General features: G+C 43.4%; 1 protein-coding gene across 2 annotated transcripts in view; it reads right to left on the reverse strand.

Annotated features, from left to right (window-relative positions):
* Positions 1–658: 658 nt before the first annotated feature.
* Positions 659–16,799, reverse strand: part of LOC126266598 (U6 snRNA-associated Sm-like protein LSm1) — a 53,647-nt gene continuing 37,506 nt past the window's right edge. For both annotated transcript variants that reach the window (XM_049970916.1, XM_049970918.1), the window contains 2 exons: positions 7,937–8,121; positions 659–1,135 (listed from right to left, as the gene is read on the reverse strand). In XM_049970916.1, the coding sequence (XP_049826873.1) occupies positions 962–1,135; positions 7,937–8,121 (359 nt within the window). In that variant the 3' untranslated portion in view covers positions 659–961. The remainder of the gene's footprint in view (positions 1,136–7,936; positions 8,122–16,799) is intronic.

The raw sequence follows: 16,799 nt of genomic DNA on the forward strand, positions 1-16,799 counted from the left end.
GATGCAAATTCTTGCTTCACAGATCCATGTCATTTGTAATTCTTAGCAAATAAATATGCTACACTGATAGCTTTTCAATTAAGTAAAGCAATTATCAGACGGTCAAATGTATCTTGTGTTAATGCAGCTCTATTACTGAATTATGCTGTCATGTGTTTTTAATTATAGTCAGATCTGATTTTGTTTGCTGATAGTGTCTGTGTAATTGGTCAACACCAATAAAGTCTATTTATGTAAATAAATTTGATCTGCATTAAGTCTTGGGTAATACATGGGAAGAAACTAAGTACAATGGTTGCTACATTGCTTGAAAGTTATTTTAACTAAAAAAAATCCAGTGACATCTTATTGTGACTAATTCAGAAATTACCAAGAGAAAAATCAATATTCATAATCTCAAATTTAATTACTAACAATAGACAGAACAATTTTTGATCCTAGGGATGCTTCAAATGACTGGATTTTGGTTTCAGTTTCTGGCCATCTCAGTGGGTAGCAGTCTGTATTTTCAGCCACGTAGTCTCATGTCCAGTATGTAACTAACAAGCTGTGAGTAAATTTGGAATGATCCACTCAGCGACATAATGCCAGCTGAACTGCTGCTCATATACACACACACTTCAAGTGCCACTTTAAGTTGTAAAAAAAATTAACAAGCTTCTAACAAAATATGAGACTCAATGTTTATTTTACAAAACATTTTCATAATTTTGCACAGCTTGCATTCTCTTTATCACAGTATAAAATGAAGGAAAGAAAATAAGGTCATTAACGTATGTAGAAACCTTAAAAAGAAAAAAAATTACTTGCACAAAAATAATATGACCTGGACATAGTTCATCCATCCATTTCTGTCCATGTCTTCAGCAGTGCATAAATGCTTCAGTTTTTCTTATTGTACAAAATGTGTACATTTTCAGTGTTAAACAAGCTCATTCATTAATGCTTCCCCAGCTGGGCCTCAGAACATGTCATCATGGCTGAGGTCCGGAATATACTGCAAGCCACGCTCTTTCAGTGCTTTTGCCAGCAGCCTCTCTCGCTCCTGACGTGCCTCTTGTTCACGACGCTGTGAGTCGAGGATGTCATCTACAGATACTTTATTCAGTGGGAGGTCATTTTCTTTAGCTGGGTCCTGCAACATATAAAGTATATGAAAGACATTATGTAAATTATCCCCTATTAAATAAAATGAAAGCATCTGCTAAATATTGACTTCCAAAATTCAACCAACTTGAGTTACACTGTTTTTAATGTGCTTTCGACATTCTGAACACTTAAAAATGTTAGAGGCTTTAAAGTAGCTGTACACATTTTGAATACACCCTCCATCTCACGAGTTGCATTACTATGCCATGTTACTAAAAATATTTCCTGTAAAAATAAAATAAAATAACAATAAAAATGGGGAAAAATACGGACATGCAGAGATTGAATAGAATTCTACACTGTATGAAAGTTGAGGCAGCAATCCTTAATTTTTCTACTTTTAGAAATGCTACTGTAAATCCTTTTATTCTACTATTTCTAAAGACATGACTATTAAAGTAATTGTAAAACAAGTAATACAAGAAGTTTACGCACATGTCAATAAATCAGAAATGTACCACGTCTGCATAAAACGAGTCTGAATTATTCACAAACTTTTGCAAGTTTACGATGGGTGCTTGTTACATTTTTGATGTGTAAGGAAACTTCTATCTTCAATGTTTCACTACAAAGTTTATTACTTCAATCACCTTCATAATGGTCAACATACTGAAAACTCTAATATAGTTGTATTTTATTCCTTTCTGTGTAAGTTGTGAATAGCCTTTCGTGCCCTGTACTTTATCGCTGTTACCTTCAGGATTTCAAAGTGAATTTGAGTATTCCAGTAGCCACTATCAAAAGCTTTCACCAAGTATGCAAATGCTATAAGCACAGGTTTGTTTTTCCTTAATCCATCTTCTAAGTCATAGGGCCAGTACTGCCTCATGTATTCCTACATTTCTCTGGAATCAAACTGATCTTCACCAATGTCGGCTTCTACCAGTTCTTCCATTCATCTCAAATTAGTATTTTGCTACCTTGTCTTATTAAAATGATTTGCTGGTGATATTCACACATATCACCACCTGCTTTCTTTGGAATAGGAACTATTATATCTTCTGAAGTGTGAGGGTTTTTTCACAGGTCTTGTACATCTTGCACACCACATAGAAGAGTTTTGTCATGGTTGGCTCTTCCAATGCTATCAGTAGGTCTGTCATCTTCCCCCAGGGCCTTGTTTTGACTTAGGTGTTTGATTGCACTCTCACATTCTCACAGAATCCCATCTTCATATATGTCTGCTTCCATTTACATAATATTGCCTTCAAATTCATCTCTCTTGTATAAACCCTTTAATATACTCCTTCCACCTTTCAGTATCCCTTCTTTGCTTTGGACTGGTTCTCAACCTGAGCTCTTGATATTCATATAGTTGCTTCTCTTTCTACCAAATGAATGTTTAATTTGCTATAGGTGGTACCTATGTTTCCCCTGGTGAAATATGCTTCTAAATGATCTCATTGGACATTATAAATAAAGTCCAATTTGTCTTACAACTTTGTAAATTCCTGTGCCATTAAAGTATTAAGCACTTTTTGAAGCTTGTAATGTGTACATGCACTAGATTTTTTTTACAGTTATCTCTGTGTGCCAGTCCCATTTGAGTTTTAAAATTCAGATTTTTCATATCTTCTGTTCAGTGTTGTTGTGGTCTTCAGTCCTGAGACTGGTTTGATGCAGCTCTCCATGCTACTCTATCCTGTGCAAGCTTCTTCATCTCCCAGAACCCACTGCAAACCACATCCTTCTGAATCTGCTTAGTGTAGTCATCTCTTGGTCTCCCTCTACAATTTTTACCCTCTTCGCTGCCCTCCAATACTAAATTGGTGATCCCTTGATGCCTCAGAGTAATTGTGGCACATGAAATTCCATTTCTTTTGAAAGAGTGCCCACGATGTAAAGGTGTTCAAGATTTACTTCAGTCATATTTTCTTTGTGGGATCTTTATTTTCTTGAACTTTGTGGCATGACATTATCAAGTACTGTGGTAGCTTTGGAATAATTTGTTCCTGCAGTCACTTAACATAATCTGCATTCTTCATCTGATCAGCTTCCTGTAGTGGAATAATAGGCCATTTTTGTTTTTCTTCTTCACAGAACAAAGTATAATATTTGAGTTTCCTTCCTCGCAATTACATTAATTGCCTTTTTTCTGAGTTATTGCAATTCTACTTATTTAAGAAACCAAAGTATAGTGTGGGATTCAGCAGTGTTCATGAACAGTTCGACAATCCATTAGAAATAACTGGTATGTCAGTTTACATCTACCAATCACAGGTGGTCACGATTCCTCTTCTACTTAAGCTTTGATCACATAGCTAGTTCTAATATTTGCTGCCAGTAAAGATATTTTCAACAGGTAATACTTCTAAGACAGCTCTTTATCTCTCTTCAGCCTTAGGAATTTAATATGTTCGACTTAATCTATTGTTTGATCATCATGCTATTTAAAGAAATATCCCTTACATGAGTTATTTGCCAGAAACTACATGTCTCTATGCTTCGTTGCAGTCAAATGACAACCTTCATAGCCTATTCACCAGGAGCTGCAACAAAACAGAAGCAGCTGCAAGTCACTGACCATTATCTCTTGCCCTGCAAGCACATTCTGTATTCAAGTGATACACAAGGGGTGCCGCAAATCCTTTTTATATGCTGTGCGATTAGCTGCAAGGCTAACGTCATACGGGAAAATGTCACACCTGTGTGAACCCCTGTATTACAAATGTGAGCTCCAATGTAATGAAATAAAGTGTAAAAAAACTAACACTCAGCATTGTAGATTCAAATACAAGCTAGTTTAGTAAAATACCAGTTACAGTAATATTGAAGGATGACAAAACTATGTTCATTCTGTCAAACTAACTATTTTCATTAGGGTTTATACACTCCTTGAAATTGAAATAAGAACACCGTGAATTCATTGTCCCAGGAAGGGGAAACTTTAGTGACACATAGAAACAGGCAACAGAGCATGCACAATGTTGGCACTAGTACAGTGTATATCCACCTTTCGCAGCAATGCAGGCTGCTATTCTCCCATGGAGACGATCGTAGAGATGCTGGATGTAGTCCTGTGGAACGGCTTGCCATGCCATTTCCACCTGGCGCCTCAGTTGGACCAGCGTTCGTGCTGGACGTGCAGACCGCGTGAGACGACGCTTCATCCAGTCCCAAACATGCTCAATGGGGGACAGATCCGGAGATCTTGCTGGCCAGGGTAGTTGACTTACACCTTCTAGAGCACGTTGGGTGGCACGGGATACATGCGGACGTGCATTGTCCTGTTGGAACAGCACGTTCCCTTGCCGGTCTAGGAATGGTAGAATGATGGGTTCGATGACGGTTTGGATGTACCGTGCACTATTCAGTGTCCCCTCGACGATCACCAGAGGTGTACGGCCAGTGTAGGAGATCGCTCTCCACACCATGATGCCGGGTGTTGGCCCTGTGTGCCTCGGTCGTATGCAGTCCTGATTGTGGCGCTCACCTGTATGGCGCCAAACACGCATATGACCATCATTGGCACCAAGGCAGAAGCGACTCTCATCGCTGAAGACGACACGTCTCCATTCGTCCCTCCATTCACGCCTGTCGCGACACCACTGGAGGCGGGCTGCACGATCTTGGGGCGTGAGCGGAAGACGGCCTAACGGTGTGCGGAACCGTAGCCCAGCTTCATGGAGACGGTTGCGAATGATCCTCGCCGATACCCCAGGAACAACAGTGTCCCTAATTTGCTGGAAAGTGGCGGTGCGGTCCCCTACGGCACTGCGTAGGATTCTACGGTCTTGGCGTGCATCCGTGCGTCGCTGCGGTCCAGTCCCAGGTCGACGGGCACGTGCACCTTCCGCCGACCACTGGCGACAACATCGATGTACTGTGGAGACCTCACGGCCCACGTGTGGAGCAATTCGGCGGTACGTCCACCCGGCCTCCCGCATGTCCACTATACGCCCTCGCTCAAAGTCCGTCAACTGCACATACGGTTCACGTCCACGCTGTCGCGGCATGCTACCAGTGTTAAAGACTGCGATGGAGCTCCGTATGCCACGGCAAACTGGCTAACACTGACGGCGGCAGTGCACAAATGCTGCGCAGCTAGCGCCATTCGACGGTTTCTGGTGTGTCCGCTGTGCCGTGCGTGTGATCATTGCTTGTACAGCCCTCTCGCAGTGTCCGGAGCAAGTATGGTGGGTCTGACACAACGGTGTCAATGTGTTCTTTTTTCCATTTCCAGGAGTGTATATATCCGGGTCACTGTTGTTCTTGTTTGTTCTAATAGTTCCTTAGCTTCCAACATTTTACATGTTCTATGTTTTGCTGCAACATAGCCTTTAATTCTGGCCCAAGTGGGTGTAAGCGGCCTATCAAGAGGAAATAGAGATGGCAAACCATGACCACTGAGTCCAAGTAAACCTGGACGGCAACTGCTTCCAAATCAGTAAGAAGGGCAATCCATGTATTAACAACGACCCTATGAATGAATGTGAATGCACTATCAGAAGCCCTCAAAGTGCTGACCTGGTGCTGAAAAAAAACACAGAACCTATGAGGGGTGATATCCATAAACAAGATGTCCGATTCGGGTTGTGAGACCCCCCCCCCCCCCCTCCTCGTCATCGTCACCATAGGTCCAGTAGGGCACACAGACTGTGGGTCCTGAGGCCAACTTGTGTGACTTGTGGCAGAAGACCACTGGTCTCTGAGACACTGGGGGGAAGGGATTCCGAGAGGAAGACTCACCACCAGCAGGCACTGAAAAATGGGGACACTTCTCCTGCTGGGTACAGGGAGCAGCACTCAAGAGGAGAGGACATGGGAACAGCAGGGGGAGCAGACAGGAGAAGAGGGTGGGGGGGGGGGGGCAATAAGGAGGAGAAAAGAGGTGGAAAGGACATGAGGAAACAAAATTACAGACATTCCTATTTCTGGCGAGTCTCAACATTGGATAAATGATCAACTTCTGTATCTTTTGCTTCTTTTAAACCAGCCAACATACAGATGACAATACAGGGGCTCCCCTCGTGGAGTGGCTCTCCTCATTCACCTCATACAGGGTCCGCTGTACAGCTGGAAGATGTGTGTTGGAAATTTGAACACTGGAAACACCTCACAAGTGGCAGGATGTAAGGCTTCAAGTCACAGTGGTAACACACAAACTTAATCTCCAGTAGAGTACCCCCTCTCAAATGCTGGAATAAATGCACTGTTATCTACAAGATTGTCTCAATCCATGCCAAGCAAAATTAATGTGTCGCCACTCCAGACTGGTGCAGAGTTCCCCATCAATTTCAAGGATGAGGTTCCTATGAAAAATTACTCCCTGGACCATATTCAAAGACTAATGAAGAGTACTGGACACAGGGATGTGGACAAGATGGTCACAGGCACAAAGGGCCACAGGTTGGGCGACAGAAGTACTTTTCATCAAAAACAAACCTGACAGCATCTTAATCAGAGTTCTGCTTCACCATACCCGTCTTCAATAGCTTCCATGAAAATTAACAGGTTTGTGGTGGTGAAAGTGACCCCGTCAGTCCTGGTGCAGATCTGGTAGCGGGGAAAGGCTTCACTCAAAGCCAGTGAGCCTGGCCTACTTTGCAGAGTGTAGCCAGGGAAAGGAAGACTGCAGGGTTATAAGAAGCAGCATTACAAGATCTGTTGCCAACTGAATAGACGGCCAGAAGAATGCCTTTCACATGCAAAGTGTCCACCCTGATACCACCCACTCCAATCAGGGGCTCTCCTGTAGATGCCAACCAGCCATAGCAAGGGCAGCCACTGTCAGAAGTTCAAATGCTCCCAAATGACAAGCAACCACTCTTAAGCATACTAGGAGAGATATCAGCCCCGTTATCAGAAGTGTGATCTGTGTGTTGTCAGGGGGCTCAAGCATAATGACACCACCCCTCAGACTGGCTTCCATGCTGTCTGTATAGTGTTAAAGAACAGTGTTGAGGAAAGGGTGGAAGAGAGGGTAAGGCCAAATGCCGGAAATGCTAGGTAGGTGTTCTTCCCCAGCTGGCTCACACTATGGAGAGAACATTTAGAAGAGGTGGTCAAACCCCATTGGGGGGACCACAAATGCTGAGAAGGAAAGGTTAAAATGATACAGCAAGTGCTGAAAGGAATACCAGAATCCTGGAGGACAGCCAGTTCTATGTAAGCAAGGATACAAAGAGAGAGGAGGGGGGGGGGGGGGAGGGAATGCAGCCCTGGACGGAACAATGGGCTGCAATAGCTCAGGGCCCTGCACAAACTCATTTGGTGAACGGAGAAGTTCATATTCTATGTTCTTCACTTTTATCATTTTTATTTCACTTTGTCCCCTTTCTCATGGTTTTTATAGCCTATCTTTCCTTTCCTCTAATCCTCCATCTGATTTCCAATTTTTTTTTTTTTTAAGTTACCTTATACATTTCCGTAAATGTTGCAGATAGGAAGTTGCACTGATCGCATTAACATTAAGATGACATGTGAGACAGCAGTGGGGATGAATATTGAGAGCAATATAATATAAATCAAGAAACAAAAATGTATTGTTGTAACAATATGAGAACATAAAGTGCAAAAAATTACACATTGGCCCTCAGTAAATGAGCAAAGACAGGGTGATGAAACAGTTTCAGACTAAGAGTTCCAGCGTAATGGTAATGTTTAGGAAACCACAAATCTGATGACGATAAAATTCACAGGCCATAATTCCATTACAAAATTCTTACAACATGTGTGAAATGAAGTATCCACATTTCAATTAAAGACAGTAATAAATGAAAACATTTATAACAGTAAAAACAAATAAAACATTAAATATTTATAGTAAATTTCTAACAAGCCTTACTATTTCTCCAAGCAGGATTACATTTTCACCACGAACAATGATAACACCACGCTGAATATCACCATAGTCCTTGCCAACATGTATCCTCTCAATAGTGTGATGCAGGACGAGATTTGCAAACTGGTCGACACAGCGCAGATATCCAATCAACGTCCTTCCATCTCGCAGGAGCACCATCAGCTTTTCTGATGATTAGAAACAATGTTTTACATATCTCTGGTCATTTTCAACTACACAAATTTGTATTTAGTCTAACCTCACCCACATTTGTAACAAGAATGATACACCTTCGAAATAATTCTAAAGCAGCACACTACTGAAACATGAAAGCAAATAATTTTTAACTTCAGAATAAAATCAGATCACTGTTTTACAAAGAGCTGAACAGAACTTTTCTGAGGCACATGTGTGCCACCATAGTCAGGTGTGACCCTGTAGTATTCATGACACACATTTGAACGTCTCAAAGATGCAGACAGAATACCACTTTGACATGAAACTAACTGCCGTATTTGGTCAGTAGTAAAATAGCATCATGATGTACTGCTGTTAATACTATTTGCTGTGGTGTCTCTTTCATGCACCATGCAAACAGTAATACACAATACGCAATGATGCCACACATAATGTTTGGACAGCAACACACACATTTCTCTCTCACTGTGTGGTGTTGAACGATTACTGTTAACAGGCGATTTTGCTCTGGAGGAACAAACAAAAGAACACAATTACTTGCATTGTTTGGAAATTATGTTAGAATACAAGAGGAAGTTTCATTGACGACACACAATACAATGTACTTTAAGAAAGACTGACCCTTTACCCATTCTATCACATTTATCAGGAGAGTGCCGTAACAGATAGACTGGTTGGAGAAGGACAGAGATCTTCAGCCCTAAAATAGATAGACTTTTGTTTCTAGGGTTAAATAAAGATACTTGAACAAAAGAAAAATGGATACTTCAGGTCACATCATGGGCACAGCTGCCTCCATAAAGAACGAGATATAGTAAGTTAAACAGCACAACATGTCCTCTAAAGAATACAAAACGTGGACTGCAGTACTGGTGCACTTCTTTCAAAACTTGCTGGGAAATGTTGTTGTTTGTGGTAATTAAATGGTATGGGTCTTTTTGTCTACTTACTAACCTATTAGCATTCTTCCAGCACTGGTAACAGCCTTATAATATGTATAGTCCACAGTCAGCTTACTAACTACTTAATTGCAACCTACTCGACAAACACTATTCACGTTTCTGTAAAAATCACAGCACATATGGACATCTGCAGAAATTTTTTCCAGTCAGGGGCAAGGGTCTAAAATTGCCATTTTTTTGTGTAAGTAAGTTGGACGGTTTCATTACTTGTCATGCCACAATAACTAAATTTTATAGTTGCACAAAAAACTTGTTATATCCCAGAGATTGGATGGTTATCCACTCAATATATGAATAAAAACTCTGTACTTGTAATTCCAGGGGGAGGGGCAAGAGCCCACACCCCGCTCCTCACGGACACCTATGGTAACAACGTCCGCTTTCATAAACAGTCGACATAGAGCTCGCCATGGCTAGACAAGAGTGGACTAAATGTGCTTCTTAGACTTCAGCGAAGACTGACACTGTCAACTTCAATATTTTACCTGCCAAACTTAGCAGATTAAATCTCTCTCCAAATGCAGTGTAATGGTTTCAACAACAATACATCATGTCTGGCAACAAGTTGTAAGGTAGACGGGTAACATCAGGTGTCCACCAGGGTTTGGTTTTAGTTCCTATAGTATTTTCCGTGTACATAAATGATGTGTCACAGTTCTGTGCTACTATAAATACCACATTTAAGCTGATGACCTTAAGTTAACCTAACAATAAGTGCTAAACCAGTAGAGTTGAACACAGCTACAGAGAATTTCAATGCCGACATTTGTGCAATATCAAAATGGGCACAGAAAATGGAGTCCATTCAAAATCCCTAGCCTGAAATATCTCTAACACCTACTATCTTGAATTGGTCAAATATTAATTTCTCACGCTCAATAAAGAGTCTAAAGAATAATAATACATGAAGACCCAAAGTGTGCTCAGTACATAGCAACAGCATGCAGAAAATGCATCAGCATCTCTCCAAGCCCTACAAAAATAAAAAAAAGCTCTTCTCTTTTGGCCTGAAAAATAAAGTTGTTTAAATACTTATACTTTTGACTGTTGATTTCACTGATGGTATCCTACAAGGTTCTTCTCAAAAACACTCTTGGTGCCCAGAACTAATGATGAAATGACCTTCCTCATATCAGAGAACTGAAAAAAGCTACTTTAAAAGGACAGTTAATGACGTAGCAACTGAAGTAACAACGTTACTGTTATTGACACTGTTGTTGCTAAAGCCAAACTCCACCTGAACAGGCCATGAAGGCCCAATGGTACTGACCGGCCACCATGCCATCCTCAGCCCACACGTGTCACTGGATGCAGATATGGAGGGGCATGTGGTCAGCATACTGCTTTCCTGGCCATATGTCAGTTTATGAGACTGGAGCCACTACTTCTCAATCAAGTAGTTCCTAAGTTTGCCTCACATGTGCTGAGTGCACCCAGCACACTAATGTTAGGTAAATTCAAATAATTTCTAATTCTATTAATAGAATTTAATTACTATTTATCATATTAAACATCATTTTGGTGACCATAACCTTGCTGTTTGGTCTCTTCCCCAAACAAACAACCAACCAACCAACATCATTTTGGTAACCATGCTGTAAAAATACTTTGTGTGTGAACCCTGGCCTGATGCGAGAGAGGCTCCAATTGACAAGGTTAAATAAAATAAATAAGTAATATTATGTCCTTGTTTATTTGGATCTGCGTGACAATATCAGGCATCATTTCCTTGTACTAGGTCACACCTATTTACCTAGTGCTAAATGTTGGTGTGGCTGAGAAAAAACAAGAAGTGCAAGTCATTTTTATGCTATAAACCAGTTGTATCAGTTAAGGAACAATATATTGCTGCTGCTGCTGATCCATCATCATCATCAGCAGCAGCAGCAGCACGGAATAAGTTCAGAATATGTTGCTCCTTAACATCATGGTCATCAGTGTCCTGAGGTAAATTACAAGTCACGCCATTCTAATAGGAAAGGGGGGGGGGGGGGGGGTCAAGTAAGCTGTCCCCACATGTGGAGTAGTTTATAATGCATTCACATTCACCTCCTTTTCCCAGCACTTGAGGGATGAAGCCCAACTGTTTACAAAATTCACCGTTTAAAACTGGTATCAGTCTCAGTGAGGCTGGTAGGCAGATCACCTGCCAAACCGAGGCCTTCCCAGATTTCAGTGTATAAGACACACACAGCTAAAATATACTGAAATGAAAGTGGCATACCACAAACTCCACTGAGTGGTGGATCTTCCTGGTGAAGGAGGAAACCACATGTTAAAGCGCTATGGCCTACACACAGATGGGCAATACTTACTTCCACCGGTGGGTCTGGCATGAAGTCTGCCATGCCTGTGTGGATTTGAGTAACCGCAGTTTGTTTTCCGTTTCCTCCAGCTATTCAGTTTCCCACTGACATATGATTCGTCTGTCAGATGATGAGATGGCGACATGCAAGGTGATTGACTGAGGAGAGCTACTATTAAAGAAAAGGAATCTGGAAGGCTATACTTAGTGTGAAGGGCCAAAAGAAAGGGATATTCCACCAACCTATGGGATACCATGAATCAGGTTCCAAAGAAGCATTGTGGTGTTGGTTCATTATACAAGAGAAAAATAATGGGTGAGCCTGGTACCCAACACATAAGACAGTAGACTACTCCTGAGAGGAGTGGAAGAAGAGACTTCAGTACACTCCTTGGCAGTGCAGAGTTTATTACTGAGAGCAGTGGTGCACCAGATGTCATTCCATTTTTAGGCAAAGATGAAAGATGGTTGGTTGGTTGGTTGGAGAAGGGACCAAACTATGCGGTCATCAGTCCCTCCGACCTTAGATTAACTAAAACTTGTAAAATCCCACATTAGAAGGAGGAACTACAATATCCATAAAATGATAAACTGTTGTCAGGGAAGAAAGGAAAAGGACAAAAGAAGAGGTGATGGAAAGAAAGTGACTAATGACAGGAGCGTGAAGGAAGAAGTGCAGGAGACAAGAGAGATGCTCAAAGACATAACAGACCCCATAAGGAAAGGAGTGGGAAGGTAGAGGGCCGGGGTGAACCACCAAGCCCAGTTGAAGCCAATCCAATGGGGGCAAAAAGGGGAGCAAGGGGGCCTGATCCCCTTCACTCACCGATAAGGTGGAAGGTCCTTCCCTTAAATAAAGTGATAAAAACCACCATCACAAATAAAACATAAAACGAGATCTGCCGTTGAGGCATTGTCAGCTAACACTAGGGGTAACGAGTCTGGAAAGCTCAAAGTCCGTCGCAGGGTGGCTAAGTTGAGGCAGTCTAATAAGATGTGAGCCACAGTCATCGATCCACAATGACAGAGAGGGGGTCCTCACGACGGAGGAGATAACCGTGAGTAAGTATGGCTGATGCGGAGCCGGCAGAGGATGACAGAGCCATTACAAGAGGCCCACAAGGAGGATGGCCACAGAGTTTTAGAATCCTTAATCACCCTAAGCTTGTTCGGCGAAGAAAGAGTGTGCCATTCTGCATCCCAAAGGCCCAAAACCTGACAATGTAATGCCGATAGCAAGAGATGGCCTGGAAGTAGCTAACTTAGCCAGTCGATCGGCAAGTTCACTGCCAGGAATCCCAACATGGCTTGGGGTCCCAACATGGCTTGGGGTCCAAATGAAAACCACCGAGCATCCGCATTGAGCAAGAAGAGAAGGAGTGCTGGATAGCGATGACCAATGGGTGGTGAAGGAAGCACTGGCCAATAGCGTGCAAACTGATCAATGAGTCACTACACATAGTGAAGTATAATCTGGAGCAGGAGAGGATATGGTCCAGTGCGCGCAAGATGGCTACCAATTCTATTACAGCCATCGGGTAAGGAACAAAGTTCTGTGCATCGTGCATAGGTGTAAGCAAAACCAGTGTGGCCAGAAACCATGGAACCATCAGTATAAATCACTTCTGAACCCTCGAATGAACTGAGGAGACCCTAGAATTGGTGGTGAAGAGCCATCAGAGGGACAGAATCCTTTGAATCGATTGAGAGATCAAGACAGAGCTGTGGCCGAGTGACGCACCAAGGAGGGTTACGTGCATGAGCAGCGATGAGAGGCGGTAAAGGGAACTGCGCATAAGATACCAGTTTTTGTTGGCACAAAACTTGCAGTGGTGGAATCCCTGCCTCTGTGAGACGTATGGGGCTAGTATAGAAGGCACCAGCCGCAAGTCGGACCCCACACTGGTGGATGGGGTCTATGATCTGCAGCGTCTAAGGCGATGCAGAACCACAGACAGGACTTCCATAGTCTAAATGAAACTGGACCAATGCTGGAAACAATCGCAGGAGAACAGAGCGGTCTGCACCCCACGTGGTATTGCACGGACCCCTAAGAACATTGAGATGGGACCAGCATGCCCTCTTCAGCTGGTGAAGATGAGGGAGCCATGTCAACTGGGCATCGAAGACCAGACCCAAGAGGCGATGGGTGTCAACTGCCTCAAGGGGCTGGCCATCAACGAACCAAAAACTGCAAGCCATTGGAGAGAGCCCATGAGTGCACCCGGCAGATTGCCCTCTGTAGACGGTGTTCTGCAGCGCCCATTATGGAGCAAGTGAGGTAGACACAAATTCGTCGTCATACAAAGAAGGGGACACTGTCAGCCCAACAGCTGTCACCAGACCATTAATGGCTTTGAGAAAGAGAGAGATGCTCAGCACAGAACCCTGTGGAACCCCTTTTTCTTGCTGATGTGGAGTGCTGTAGGAGCAGCCAACTTGGACACGAAAAGAGCGATAAGAAAGGAAGTTATGGATAAAAATGGGCAGAGCGCCACGAAGGCCCCATTCGTGAAGGGTGGTGAGGATGTGGTGGCGCCAGGTGGTGCCATAGGCTTTATGCAGATCAAAGAAGACTGCAAGCAGGTGTTGCCGATGGGCAAAAGCCGACTGGATAGCAGACTCCAGGTGCACCAAGTTATCCACCGTAGAGTGGCCACAGCGAAAACCACTGAGTCAATGACAAAAGGTCGCAGAATTCAAAGATCCAAAACAGTCGCTGACTCACCACGCATTCAAGGAGCTTGCAGAGGGTGTTGGTAAGGGATTTGATGTCTACCCGCATATCTGCATCTGGAATCCATGAAAGGAAATGGGGGACAAGTATCTGCTTCTCTAGGTAAACGATCAGCCAGTTCATTCCCTGGGATGCCTACATGACTTGGGACCTAGAGAAAGACAACTGAGGCCAAGGGCAGAGAGAAGGTCTTGGATAGCAAAGACCAAAGGGTGATGAGAGCAGCATCGGTCTATAGCCTGTAGGCTGCTTAGTGAGCTGGTACGTATTAAAACATTGTTTGGGGAGGTCTGAGTAACAAAATGGAGGGCCTTGTTAATGGCTAGCAGCTCTGCTGTGAGCACACTACATGATCCCAATGGTAAATGGTGTTCCATGCCCGTAGGAGGGAGAGACAGAAGCGTATTCTGATAGCACACTGAAATTTTTTAAGGATGGAACGTACAAGATACCAGAATATCATAGGGGAGATAGAAGCCTTAGAGCCCTGGAATAAGGCAGTCGTAATCTGTGGCGTAGGCACCATACAAGATGATGGAGAGGGGGTGGGGGGAGGAAGGGTGAGGGGTGCAGGAGGAAATAAATGGGGCACATTCCACTGAGTGGAGATGGAGATCCCAAAGGAGGGAAGTGAGACGGATTCCAACTAGCAATCCCTCATTTGCAAAAAGGACGGTGCACATGGGATGGTCAAGGAATTGTCAAATAATGATTGTGTAGGGAACAAGTGGTTGACTCTGATATCTGTAGAGGGGGAATCCCCACCTCTGCAAGGAGACTGTCAATGGGACTAGTGCAAAAGCACTGATAGCCAGACAGACCCCCTAACAATGACACAAGTGAAGTAGTTTCAGAGTGGAAGGAGCCACTGAGCCATCAGCTTGACAACCATACTCTAGTCCGGACAAAACCAGAGCACAGTAAAGGTGGAGAAGAGTAGCAAGGTCTACACTCAAAACGTATGAGCCAGGAGGCTGACAGCATTAAGCTTCCACATGCAGGTAGTCTTCAGGTGACAAATATATGGGACTGCCACATAAAAAAAAGAGGCCTAAGAAATGGGACTGTGCTACAACATCTAGGTGCTGGTTGCCTAAATCAAGTTCTGGATCGGGTTGTACTGTGGGTCGACAGTAAAAATGCATAACCCGTGTTTTGGAGAGAGAAAGCTGGAAGGCATGAGACAGGACCCATGCAGAGTCCTGTTGGATGGCACCCTGGTGCTGCCATTCAGCAGATGCTACTGACTGGGAGCTGCACAAGATGCAAAAATCATCGACATACAATGCCGGGGTAACTGGAGGCCCAACAGAGGTTACAAGCCCATCAATGGTGACGATGAGTGTGACGCTTAACATAGAACCTTTGGGATACCATTCTTCTGGAACCAAGGTGTGCTGAGTGAAGAGTCTACTCTAATCTGGAATAACCAGTGAGATGAAAACTCACGGATGAAAATTGGAAGGGAGCTGTGAAAGCCCCAGTCATGGAGGGTAACTAAAATGTGATGGTACCAAGCCGTGTCATATGCCTTATGTAGGTCAAAGAAGACCACGAGGTGTCAGCACTTAACAAAAGCCTGTCTGATTGCTGTTCCAATCTGAGTAAATGGTTAGTTGTAGGTCATCCTTCCTGGAAGCCACACCGATACCAGCACAAAAGGCTCTAAGATTCGAGTACCCAACGTAATCTGACGTTAATCATCCTCTTGAGCAGCTGACAAGTACATTAGTCAGGGTAATTGGTCGGTAGCTGTAGACAGATGTTGTGTTCTTCCTGGGCTTAAGTAAGGGGCAACTATGCTGTCTCACCATTGCGAGACGAAGACACCTGTAGGCCAAATGCAGTTAAAGACGTATAGTATGAGGGTGAGTCAAATGAAAACCTTAAATTTGTAATAACAAATCAAAATTTTGCAGTGTTATACTGTAAGTTGGTAAGCGAGCTATAAACAGCATGCAGAATGGCCTGTAGGTGGCAGCATAGTGCAGATCCACACATACTGTCACAGTATCAGTATAAAGATGGCCACCCCACTTGCGACTTTCACCAGGGAAGAACAGCGTTCTGTCATTCGGTTTTTGTGTAGTGAAAGTGTGAAACCTATTGAAATTTATCGACAAATGAAGGTTCAGTACAGTGATGCACATTTGTCACAGCAGCAAGTCTAGAAAGGGAGTAGGAAGTTCGCAAATGGTGTGACTTCAGTGGAAGATGCTCCTTGTCCAAGTCAGGCACAACGAGTTGTGACTCCACAAAACATTGCAGCATTTGAAGCCATAGTGAAGGAAAACCGCTGAGTGACACTAAATGGCATTGCAGCATGTTTACAGATTAGTCATGGGTCAGCACACCACATTGTGCAAGATGAGCTCCAGTTTCACAGAGTATCTGCAAGATGGATGCCACGGCAGCTGACTCCTGAAATTAGAGAACGACACGTTGATGCTTGTGAAGAACTACTTCGGTGCTTTGAACAAGAAGGTGATGGCTTCCTTGCAGGAATCGTTACTGGGGACGAAACCTGGGTTCACTTCCACCAATCGGAAATGAAGAGAGCGAGCAAGGAATGGCACCATTCCTCATCATCAAAACCAAAGAAGGTTCAAACAGAACCATTAGCAGGGAGGGTTATGCTGACACTCTTGAGACAAAAAAGGTGTC

The sequence above is a fragment of the Schistocerca gregaria genome, chromosome 4 (assembly GCF_023897955.1).
Source record: "Schistocerca gregaria isolate iqSchGreg1 chromosome 4, iqSchGreg1.2, whole genome shotgun sequence".
NCBI lineage: Eukaryota > Metazoa > Arthropoda > Insecta > Orthoptera > Acrididae > Schistocerca > Schistocerca gregaria.